Source organism: Oncorhynchus keta, chromosome 13 (genome assembly GCF_023373465.1).
Source record: "Oncorhynchus keta strain PuntledgeMale-10-30-2019 chromosome 13, Oket_V2, whole genome shotgun sequence".
Lineage (NCBI taxonomy): Eukaryota > Metazoa > Chordata > Actinopteri > Salmoniformes > Salmonidae > Oncorhynchus > Oncorhynchus keta.
Window position 1 is genome coordinate 1210679 of NC_068433.1, and position 13237 is coordinate 1223915.

The window sequence follows — 13237 nt, forward strand, 5'->3', positions numbered from 1 at the left end:
AATGCTACTACAACTACCAGTATCACTGCTACTACTACCACCAGTATCACTGCTACTACTACCACCACTATCACTGCTACTACTACTAACACCACTATCACTGCTACTAACACCACCACTATCACTGCTACTAATACCACCACTATCACTGCTACTACTACCAACACCACCACTATCACTGCTACTACTACCAACACCACCACTATCACTGCTACTACTAACACCACCACTATCAATGCTACTACTACTAACACCACCACTATCACTGCTACAACTACTACCACCATTATCACTGCTACTACTACTATCACTGCTACTACTACTACCACCACTATCACTGCTACTAACACCACCACTATCACTGCTACAACTACTACCACCGCCACTATCACTGCTACTACTACTAACACCACCACTATCACTGCTACTAACACCACCACTATCAATGCTACAACTACTACCACCACTATCACTGCTACTAACACCACCACTATCACTGCTACTACTACTACCACCACTATCACTGCTACTACTACTAACACCACCACTATCACTGCTACTACTACTAACACCACCACTATCAATGCTACAACTACTACCACCACTATCGCTGCTACTAACACCACCACTATCACTGCTACAACTACTACCACCACTATCACTGCTACTAACACCACCACTATCACTGCTACTACTACTAACACCACCACTATCACTGCTACTACTACCAACACCACCACTATCACTGCTACTACTAACACCACCACTATCAATGCTACTACTACTAACACCACCACTATCACTGCTACAACTACTACCACCATTATCACTGCTACTACTACTATCAATGCTACAACTACTACCACCACTATCGCTGCTACTAACACCACCACTATCACTGCTACAACTACTACCACCACTATCACTGCTACTAACACCACCACTATCACTGCTACTACTACTAACACCACCACTATCACTGCTACTACTACTAACACCACCACTATCAATGCTACAACTACTACCACCACTATCACTGCTACTAACACCACCACTATCACTGCTACAACTACTACCACCACTATCACTGCTACTAACACCACCACTATCACTGCTACTACTACTACTACCACCACTATCAATGCTACTAACACCACCACTATCAATGCTACTAACACCACCACTATCACTGCTACTAACACCACCACTATCACTGCTAGTACTAACACCACTATCACTGCTACTACTACCACCATTATCACTGCTACTACCACTATCACTGCTACTACTAACACCACTATCACTGCTACAACTAACACCACTATCACTGCTACAACTACTACCACCACTATCACTGCTACAACTAACACCACTATCACTGCTACAACTACTACCACCACTATCACTGCTACTAACACCACCACTATCACTGCTACAACTACTACCACCACTATCACTGCTACAACTAACACCACTATCACTGCTACAACTACTACCACCACTATCACTGCTACAACTAACACCACTATCACTGCTACAACTACTACCACCACTATCACTGCTACAACTAACACCACTATCACTGCTACAACTACTACCACCACTATCACTGCTACAACTAACACCACTATCACTGCTACAACTACTACCACCACTATCACTGCTACAACTACTACCACCACTATCACTGCTACAACTAACACCACTATCACTGCTACAACTACTACCAGCACTATCACTGCTACTACTAACACCACTATCACTGCTACTACTACCACCACTATCAATGCTACTAACACCACCACTATCACTGCTACAACTACTACCACCACTATCACTGCTACAACTACTACCACCACTATCACTGCTACAACTAACACCACTATCACTGCTACAACTACTACCACCACTATCACTGCTACTACTAACACCACTATCACTGCTACTACTACCACCACTATCACTGCTACTACTACCACCACTATCAATGCTACAACTACTACCACCACTATCACTGCTACTAACACCACCACTATCACTGCTACTGCTACTAACACCACCACTATCACTGCTACGAACACCACCACTATCACTGCTACAACTACTACCACCACTATCACTGCTACTAACACCACCACTATCAATGCTACTAACACCACCACTATCACTGCTACTAACACCACCACTATCAATGCTACTGCTACTAACACCACCACTATCACTGCTACTAACACCACCACTATCAATGCTACTGCTACTAACACCACCACTATCACTGCTACTAACACCACCACTATCAATGCTACTAACACCACCACTATCACTGCTACTAACACCACCACTATCAATGCTACTAACACCACCACTATCACTGCTACTAACACCACCACTATCAATGCTACAACTACTAACACCACCACTATCACTGCTACTACTACTAACACCACCACTATCACTGCTACTAACACCACCACTATCACTGCTACAACTACTAACACCACCACTATCACTGCTACTACTACTACCACCACTATCAATGCTACTACTACCACCACTATCACTGCTACAACTACTACCACCACTATCACTGCTACAACTACTACCACCACTATCACTGCTACAACTACTACCACCACCACTATCAATGCTACTACTACTATCACTGCTACTACTACTACCACCACTATCACTGCTACAACTACTACCACCACCACTATCAATGCTACTACTACTATCACTGCTACTACTACTACCACCACTATCAATGCTACTACTACCACCACTATCAATGCTACTACTACTAACACCACTATCACTGCTACAACTACTACCACCACTATCAATGCTACAACTACTACCACCACTATCACTGCTACTACTAACACCACTATCACTGCTACAACTACTACCACCACTATCACTGCTACTACTACCACCACTATCACTGCTACTTCTACTAACACCACCACTATCAATGCTACTACTAACACCACTATCACTGCTACTACTACCACCACTATCAATGCTACAACTACTACCACCACTATCACTGCTACAACTACTACCACCACTATCACTGCTACTACTACTAACACCACTATCACTGCTACTTCTACTAACACCACCACTATCAATGCTACAACTACTACCACCACTAACACTGCTACTAACACCACCACTATCACTGCTACAACTACTAACACCACCACTATCAATGCTACTACTACTACCAGCACTATCACTGCTACAACTACTACCACTGCTACAACTACTACCACCACTATCACTGCTACAACTACTACCACCACTATCACTGCTACTTCTACTAACACCACCATTATCAATGCTACAACTACTACCACCACTATCACTGCTACTAACACCACCATTATCACTGCTACTACTACTACCACCACGATCACTGCTACTACTACTACCACCATGATCACTGCTACCACCACTACCACTGCTACTACTACTACCATCACTATCACTGCTACTACTACTACTACTACCACCACCATTATCACTGCTACTACTACTACCACCACGATCACTGCTACTACTACTACCACCACGATCACTGCTACTACTACCACCACTATCACTGCTACTACTACTACTACCACCACGATCACTGCTACTACTACCACCACTATCACTGCTACTACTACTACTACCACCACTATCACTGCTACTACACCACCACTATCACTGCTACTAACACCACCACTATCAATGCTACTACTAACACCACCACTATCACTGCTACTAACACCACCACTATCAATGCTACTAACACCACCACTATCACTGCTACTAACACCACCACTATCACTGCTACTAACACCACCACTATCAATGCTACAACTACTAACACCACCACTATCACTGCTACTAACACCACCACTATCACTGCTACTAACACCACCACTATCACTGCTACTACTACACCACCACTATCACTGCTACTAACACCACCACTATCAATGCTACAACTACTACACACCACTATCACTGCTACAACTACTAACACCACTATCACTGCTACTAATACCACCACTATCACTGCTACAACTACTACCACCACTATCACTGCTACAACCACCACCACCACTATCACTGCTACTACTACTAACACCACCATCACTGCTACAACTACTACCACCACTATCAATGCTACTACTAACACCACTATCACTGCTACAACTACTACCACCACTATCACTGCTACAACTACTACCACCACTATCACTGCTACTACTACCACCACTATCACTGCTACAACTACTACCACCACTATCACTGCTACTTCTACTACCACCACTATCACTGCTACTTCTACTACCACCACTATCACTGCTACTTCTACTACCACCACTATCACTGCTACTTCTACTACCACCACTATCACTGCTACTTCTACTAACACCACCACTATCACTGCTACTACTAACACCACCACTATCAATGCTACAACTACTACCACCACTATCAGTGCTACAACTAACACCACTATCACTGCTACTACTAACACCACTATCACTGCTACTAACACCACCACTATCACTGCTACTTCTACTACCACCACTATCAATGCTACAACTACTACCACCACTATCAGTGCTACAACTAACACCACTATCACTGCTACTACTACCACCACTACACCACTATCACTGCTACTACTAACACCACCACTATCACTGCTACTAACACCACCACTATCACTGCTACTACTACACCACTATCACTGCTACTACTACCACCACTATCAATGCTACAACTACTACCACCACTATCACTGCTACAACTACTACCACCACTATCACTGCTACTACTACTAACACCACCACTATCACTGCTACTAACACCACCACTATCAATGCTACACTACTACTACCACCACTATCACTGCTACTACTACTACCACCACTATCACTGCTACTTCTACTACCACCACTATCACTGCTACTTCTACTACCACCACTATCACTGCTACTTCTACTAACACCACCACTATCAATGCTACAACTACTACCACCACTATCAGTGCTACAACTAACACCACTATCACTGCTACTACTAACACCACTATCACTGCTACTAACACCACCACTATCACTGCTACTAACACCACCACTATCACTGCTACTACTAACACCACTATCACTGCTACTACTACCACCACTATCACTGCTACAACTACTACCACCACTATCACTGCTACAACTACTACCACCACTATCACTGCTACTACTACTACACCACCACTATCACTGCTACTAACACCACCACTATCACTGCTACTACTACTAACACCACCACTATCACTGCTACTACTACCACCACTATCACTGCTACAACTACTAACACCACCACTATCACTGCTACAACTACTACCACCACTATCAGTGCTACAACTACTACCACCACTATCACTGCTACTAACACCACCACTATCACTGCTACAACTACTAACACCACCACTATCACTGCTACAACTACTAACACCACCACTATCAATGCTACAACTACTAACACCACCACTATCAATGCTACTACTACTACCACCACTATCACTGCTACAACTACTACCACTGCTACAACTACTACCACCACTATCACTGCTACTACTAACACCACCATTATCACTGCTACTACTACTACTACCACCACGATCACTGCTACTACTACTACCACCACTATCACTGCTACTAACACCACCACTATCACTGCTACAACTACTACCACTGCTACAACTACTACCACCACTATCACTGCTACTACTAACACCACCATTATCACTGCTACTACTACTACTACCACCACGATCACTGCTACTACTACTACCACCACTATCACTGCTACTAACACCACCACGATCACTGCTACTACTACTACTACTACCACCATTATCACTGCTACTACTACTACCACCACGATCACTGCTACTACTACTACCACCACGATCACTGCTACTACTACTACTACCACCACGATCACTGCTACTACTACTACTACCACCACGATCACTGCTACTACTACCACCACGATCACTGCTACTACTACTACTACCACCACTACCACTGCTAGTACTACTACCATCACTATCAATGCTAATACTACTAATAGTTATAAAACTACTGTTACTATAACACTATAATATAATACTAAATACTAACTACTACTATAATACTAACTACTACTGTTACTATACCTACTACTATGCTACTAACTATGGTTACTATAACTACTACTATACAACTATTACTATAACTACTACGATACAACTATTACTATAACTACTACTATACTAGTAACTACTACTATTCTACCATTACTATACCTACTACTATACTACTGTTACTATAACTACTACTATACTAATGTTACTATAACTACTGTTACTATAACTACTACTACTATACTACTGTTACTATAACTACTGTTACTATACCTATTGTTACTATAACTACTACTATACTACTGTTACTATAACTACTGTTACTATAACTACTGTTACTATAACTACTACTATACTAATGTTACTATAACTACTGTTACTATAACTACTACTACTTCCCACTGGATGTCATAAGGTGAATGCACCAATTTGTAAGTCGCTCTGGATAAGAGCGTCTGCTAAATGACTTAAATGTAAATGTACTATACTACGAACAACTGTTACTATAACTATACCTATTGTTACTATAACTACTATTACTATACTACTGTAACTATACCTACTGGTACTATAACTACTATTACTATACTACTGTAACTATACCTACTGGTACTATAACTACTACTACTATACTACTGTTACTATAACTACTGTTACTATAACTGCTACTACTATACTACTGTTACTATAACTGCTGTTACTATAACTGCTACTACTATACTACTGTTACTATAACTACTGTTACTATAACTGCTACTACTATACTACTGTTACTATAACTACTACTACTATACTACTGTTACTATAACTACTACTATACTACAAACTACTGTTACTATAACTACTGTTACTATAACTGCTGTTACTATAACTACTACTATACTACTGTTACTATAACTACTATTACTATAACTGCTACTACTATACTACTGTTACTATAACTACTACTACTATACTACTGTTACTATAACTACTACTATACTACAAACTACTGTTACTATAACTACTGTTACTATACCTACTACTATACTACTGTTACTATAACTACTGTTACTATAACTACTGTTACTATAACTGCTACTACTATACTACTGTTACTATAACTACTACTACTATACTACTGTTACTATAACTACTACTATACTACAAACTACTGTTACTATAACTACTGTTACTATAACTACTACTACTATACTACTGTTACTATAACTACTACTATACTACAAACTACTGTTACTATAACTATTGTTACTATAACTACTACTATATCGGAGAGACACTAAAAGCATGACAACATAATATAGATATAGAGGCCTGCAGACAGCAAGTACAATCAGCCAATCAGGGCCAGGCTAGCTGTGATATGCAACATTCCGCTGATCAGACACCAATGGAGACATGCAACACACACACACACACACACACACACACACACACACACACACACACACACACACACACATTGTTTACAGTTACACACACACACACACACACACATCATGTGTAGAAGAGGGGTACTCACCCCTGGTAGTTAGCTTTACCTCCCTCCCTCTCTCTCTCTCTCTCTCTCTCTCTCTTTACCCTCCTCTCTCTCTCTCTCTCTCTCTATACTTCTCTAACTCCCTCTCTCAATCCCTCTACCTCTCTCTCTACACATCTCTACCTCTCTCTCTACACATCTCTCTCTCTACCTCTCAATCCCTCCACCTCCCTCTCTCCACCTCTCTCTCTCTATTGCTCTCTCTAACTCGCTCTCTCTATTGCTCTCTCTCTCTACTTCTCTAACTCCCTCTCTCAATCCCTCTACCTCTCTCTCTCAATCCCTCTACCTCTCTCAATCCCTCTACCTCTCCCTCTACACATCTCTACCTCTCTCTCTACACATCTCTCTCTCTACCTCTCAATCCCTCCACCTCTCTCTCTCTATTGCTCTCTCTAACTCGCTCTCTCTATTGCTCTCTCTCTCTACTTCTCTAACTCCCTCTCTCAATCCCTCTACCTCTCTCTCTACACATCTCTACCTCTCTCTCTCAATCCCTCTACCTCTCTCTCTACACATCTCTACCTCTCTCTCTACACATCTCTACCTCTCTCTCTACACATCTCTACCTCTCTCTATCTCACCCTCTCTCTACCTCTCAATCCCTCCACCTCCCTCTCTCCACCTCTCTCTCTCTAACTCGCTCTCTCTAACTCGCTCTCTATTGCTCTCTCTCTCTACTTCTCTAACTCACTCTCTCAATCCCTCTACCTCTCTCTCCACACATCTCTCTCTCTCTCTCTACCTCGCTCTCTCTCTCTACCTCGCTCTCTCTCTCTACCTCGCTCTCTCTCTCTACCTCTCAATCCCTCTACCTCCCTCTCTCGCTCTCTCTATTGCTCTCTCTCTCTACCTCGCTCTCTCCATTGCTCTCTTTCTCTCTACTTCTCTAACTCCCTCTCTCAATCCCTCTACCTCTCTCTCTCTCTACACATCTCTCTATTTCTCTACCTCTCAATCCCTCTACCTCTCTCTCCAGTACCTCTCTTCTCGTCTTCTCACCTTCTCGTCTTCTCTCAGCGTGTAAAGTCCAATCTCTCTTCCAACTGTCACCAAAGCCAGTCATACCTGCGTCCCCTCCTCACCCTCTCTCCAAACTACAGCCCCTCCCATATCTGCAGTCCTGGCAGTTGATTGGTAATGAGACACAACCTCCCTGTTTAGAGGCGTGGTTAAAACTCATGTGTTCTGCAGAGAGAGAGCGCTGTGTTTAGATGTCAGTAAAGAGTATAGAGGTGATGAGGGAGTGACCTCCACCAGACAGGACAGTAGAGTATAGAGGTGATGAGGGAGTGACCTCCACCAGACAGGACAGTAGAGTATAGAGGTGATGAGGGAGTGACCTCCACCAGACAGGACAGTAGAGTATAGAGGTGATGAGGGAGTGACCTCCATCAGACAGGACATTGACAGTAGAGTATAGAGGTGATGACAGAGTGACCTCCACCAGACAGGACATTGACAGTAGAGTATAGAGGTGATGAGGGAGTGACCTCCACCAGACAGGACATTGACAGTAGAGTATAGAGGTGATGACAGAGTGACCTCCACCAGACAGGACATTGACAGTAGAGTATAGAGGTGATGAGGGAGTGACCTCCACCAGACAGGATATTGACAGTAGAGTGGAAGAGAAATAAGTTATTGTGTTTGATAAGATTAGACTTAAGGAACCATATTTAAATTTTACGGGTCCCCGACCCCCGAATTGGGAATCACTGTAGCACTAACGTCTCTCCCTGCTTGCTTCCTCTCTCTGTGTAGAACCTCTCTCCCTGCTTGCTTCCTCTCTGTGTAGAACCTCTCCCTGCTTGCTTCAATGCTTCCTCTCTGTGTAGAACCTCTCTCTGCTTGCTTCCTCTCCCTGTGTAGAACCTCTCCCTGCTTGCTTCCTCTCTGTGTAGAACCTCTCCCTGCTTGCTTCAATGCTTCCTCTCCTGTGTAGAACCTCTCCCTGCTTGCTTCAATGCCTCCTCTGTGTAGAACCTCTCCCTGCTTGCTTCAATGCCTCCTCTCCCTGTGTAGAACCTCTCTCTCTGCTTGCTTCCTCTCCCTGTGTAGAACCTCTCCCTGCTTGCTTCAATGCCTCCTCTCCCTGTGTAGAACCTCTCTCCCTGCTTGCTTCCTCTCCCTGTGTAGAACCTCTCCTGCTTGCTTCAATGCCTCCTCTCCCTGTGTAGAACCTCTCCCTGCTTGCTTCAATGCCTCCTCTCCCTGTGTAGAACCTCTCTCCCTGCTTGCTTCCTCTCCTGTGTAGAACCTCTCCCTGCTTGCTTCAATTCTTCCTCTCTCTGTGTAGAACCTCTCCCTGCTTGCTATCAATTCTTCCTCTCTCTGTGGGAACCTTTCTGCTGGCTTCCTGCTGTGCAGAACCTCTCCCTGCTTGCTTGAATTCTTCCTCTCTGCTTGGCTTCCTCTGTGAGAACCTCAACTGCTTGCTTCAATGCTTCCTCTCCCGTGTGGGAACCTCTCCTGCTTGCTTCAACTTCCTCTCTCTGTGTAGAACCTCTCCTGCTGGCTTCAATCTGTGTAGAACCTCTCCCTGCTTGCTTCAATTCTTCCTCAATCTGTGTAGAACCCTCTAACTGCTTGCTTCCTCTCTGTGTAGAACCTCTCCTGCTTGCTTCAATGCTTCCTCTCCTGTGTAGAACCTCTCCCTGCTTGGTTCCTCTCTCTGTGGGAGCACCTCTCCTGCTTGCTTCCTCCCTCTGTGTAGAACCTCTCCCTGCTTGCTTCAATGCTTCCTCTCTGTGTAGAACCTCTCCTGCTTGCTTCCTCTCCCTGTGTAGAACCTCTCCCTGCTTAACTTCAATGCTTCCTCTCTGAGTGTAGAACCTCTCCTAACTTGCTTCCCTCCCTGTGGGAACCTCTCCGCTTGTCTTCCTCTCTCTGTGTAGAACCTCTCCTGCTTGCTTCAATGCTCCTCTCCTGAGTGTAGAACCTCTCCCATGCTTGCTTTCTCTCCTGTGGGAGAACCTCTCTCCCTAACTCAATGCTTCCTCTCCTGTGTAGAACCTCTCCCCTGCTTGCTAATTGTTCCTCTCTGTGGGAGAACCTCTCTCCTGCTTGGTCAATCTCTGGTAGAACCTCTCCCTGCTTGCTTCAATTCCTCTCTCTGTGTAGAACCTCTCTCCCTGCTTGCTTCCTCTCCCGTGGGAGAACCTCTCCCTGCTTGTTCGGAATGCTTCCTCTCCCTATGTTGGACCTCTCTCCCTGCTTGCTTCAATTCTTCCTCTCCTGTGTAGAACCTCTCTCCCTGTGAGCTTCCTCTCCCTGTGTAGAACCTCTCCCAATGCTTTTTTCTAATATTTTCTAACTGTGTGAACCTTCCCTGTTTCCTTTCATTTGCCTCCTCTCCCTGTGTACCAACCTCTCTCCCTGCTTTTCAATGCCTCCTCTCCTGTGTAAACACCTCTCTCCTTTGACCCTCTCTACTACGTGTGAGTTCACCTCTCTTGCTTTAGTCTCCAGCTGTCTCAGTAGAACCTCTCCCTGGTTGCTGTAATGTTTCCTCTCTGTGTAGAACCTCTCCTGCTCTGTTTCAATGCCTCCTCTCCCTGTGTAAAACCTCTCTCCCTGCTTGAAAAATTAAAACTCCCTGTGTAACAACCTCTCTCCCTTTGATTACATAAACCTCCTCTCCCTGTGTGAACCTCTCTCCCTGCTTGCTTCCTCTCATGTGTGTATCCTCTCTCCCTGCTTGCTTCAATGCCTCCTCTCCCTGTGTAGAACCTCTCTCCCTGCTTGCTTCCTCCCTGTGTAGAACCCCCCCCTGCTGGCTCAAAGCCTCCTCTCCCTGTAGAACCCTCTCCCCGCTTGCTCCCTCTCCTCTCCTGGCTCCCTCTCCCTGCTTGCTTCCTCTCTGTGTCCCTCCTCCTGCTTGCTTCAATGTCTCCTCTCCCTGTGTAGAACCTCCTGCTTGCTTCAGTCCTCTCCCTGTGCTCCCTCTCCCTGTATGCTTCAATGCCTCCTCTCCTGTGCAGAACCTCTCTCCTGCTTGCTTCCTCTCTCTGTCCTCTCCCTGGCTCCCTCAGTCTCCTCTCCCTGGCTCCCTCAGTCCCCTGCTTGCTTCCCCCCGCTCTCCCTGTCCCCCCTAGAACCTCAGTCTCCTATCCTGCTTGCTTCAAAGCCTCCTCTCCTCTGTCAGAACCTCTCTCCTGCTCAGTGCTTCAATGCCTCCTCAGTCCCCTGTGTAGAACCTCTCCCTGTCTTCAATGCCTCCTCTCCCCCGTGTAGAACCCTCTCCCTGCTTGCTTCAAAGCCTCCTCTCCCTGTGTAGAACCTCTCTCCCTGCTTGCTTCAATGCCTCCTCTCCCTGTGTAGAACCTCTCCCCCGCTTGTTTCAATGCCTCCTCTCCCTCAGTCCCCCCGTATAGAACCTCTCCCTGACTTGCTTCAATGCCTCCTCTCCCTGTGTAGAACCTCTCCCTGACTTGCTCCCTCAGTCTCCCTATCCTGTGTAGAACCCTCTCTGTCTGACAGGATGCTTCAGTCTCCTCTCCCTGTGTAGTCTCCCTATCGCTTGATCAATGCCTCTCCCTGCTTGCTTCCTCTCTCTGTGTAGAACCTCTCCTCTTGCCTAATGCCTCCTCTCCCTGTGTGAGAACCTCTCCAGTCTCCCTATCAATGCCTCCTCTCCCTGTGTAGAACCTCTCCCTGCTTGCTTCAATGCCTCCTCTCCCTGTGTAGAACCTCTCCCTGCTAATGCCTCCTCTCCCTGCTTGTTCTCTCTGTGTAGAACCTCTATAAGCTTGACTTCAATGCCTCCTCTCCTGTGTAGAACCTCCCTATCGCTTGCTTCAGTCCTCCTCTCCCTGTGTAGAACCTCTCCTGCTTGCTCAATCCTCTCTCCCTGTGTAGAACCTCTCCCTGCTTGCTTCCTCTCCCTGTGTAGAACCTCTCCCTGCTTGCTTCAATGCCTCCTCTCCCTGTTGCTTCCTCTCTGTGTAGAACCTCTCCCTGGGCAGAGCTTCAATGCCTCCTAGACCCTGCTTGCTTCCTCTCTCTGTGTAGAACCTCTCCCTGCTTGCTTCAGCCTCCTCTCTCTGTGTAGAACCTCTCCCTCTTGCTTCAATGCCTCCTCTCCCTGCTTGCTTCCTCTCTCTGTGTAGAACCTCTCCCTGCTTGCTTCAATGCCTCCTCTCCCTGTGTAGAACCTCTCCCTGCTTGCTTCAATGCCTCCTCTCCCTGTGTATCTCCTTGGCCTCCTTCATTGCATCCTGACTCACCACTGTCTCACTACTCCCTGCACAGAAAGGGTATTTCATCATGAGAACAGAGTAGCCCATCTATTGACTATAGCTATCTTAATTTCAGTCAACTGGTCCTGCTGAGATCATGCTCCGTCCAACGTTAGCTTCTATCTTCATCCTTCTAGCCACAGAGAGCTTCCTGGCTAATAGCCAGAGCCCTCGATCTACCTAGCTAGCTAGACATCTGAATGAGATATCAGCGAGTATTTACCAGTGGGTTTTTGTTTGGGGGATGTCTGCTGACATGGCAGAGATTCC

General features: G+C 45.4%; 2 protein-coding genes across 4 annotated transcripts in view; both read right to left on the reverse strand.

Annotated features, from left to right (window-relative positions):
* Positions 1-8778, reverse strand: part of tfr2 (transferrin receptor 2) — a 96157-nt gene extending 87379 nt beyond the window's left edge. The window contains exon 1 of one of the 3 annotated variants that reach the window (XM_052458837.1): positions 8730-8778. The gene's annotated coding sequence lies outside the window, so the exon portion shown is untranslated. Of the gene's footprint in view, positions 1-7709; positions 7798-8709 lie in introns of those variants that run through there. The other 2 variants (XM_052458836.1, XM_052458838.1) reach the window with 2 other exon arrangements.
* The window catches only part of LOC127906906 (uncharacterized), a 15466-nt gene extending 2241 nt beyond the window's left edge, over positions 1-13225 (reverse strand). Inside the window, exons 1-2 of the mRNA XM_052460709.1 lie at positions 13191-13225; positions 15-493 (exon numbers count right to left, since the gene is read on the reverse strand). Of these exons, the coding sequence (XP_052316669.1) occupies positions 15-493; positions 13191-13225 (514 nt within the window). The remainder of the gene's footprint in view (positions 1-14; positions 494-13190) is intronic.
* Positions 13226-13237: the final 12 nt, after the last annotated feature.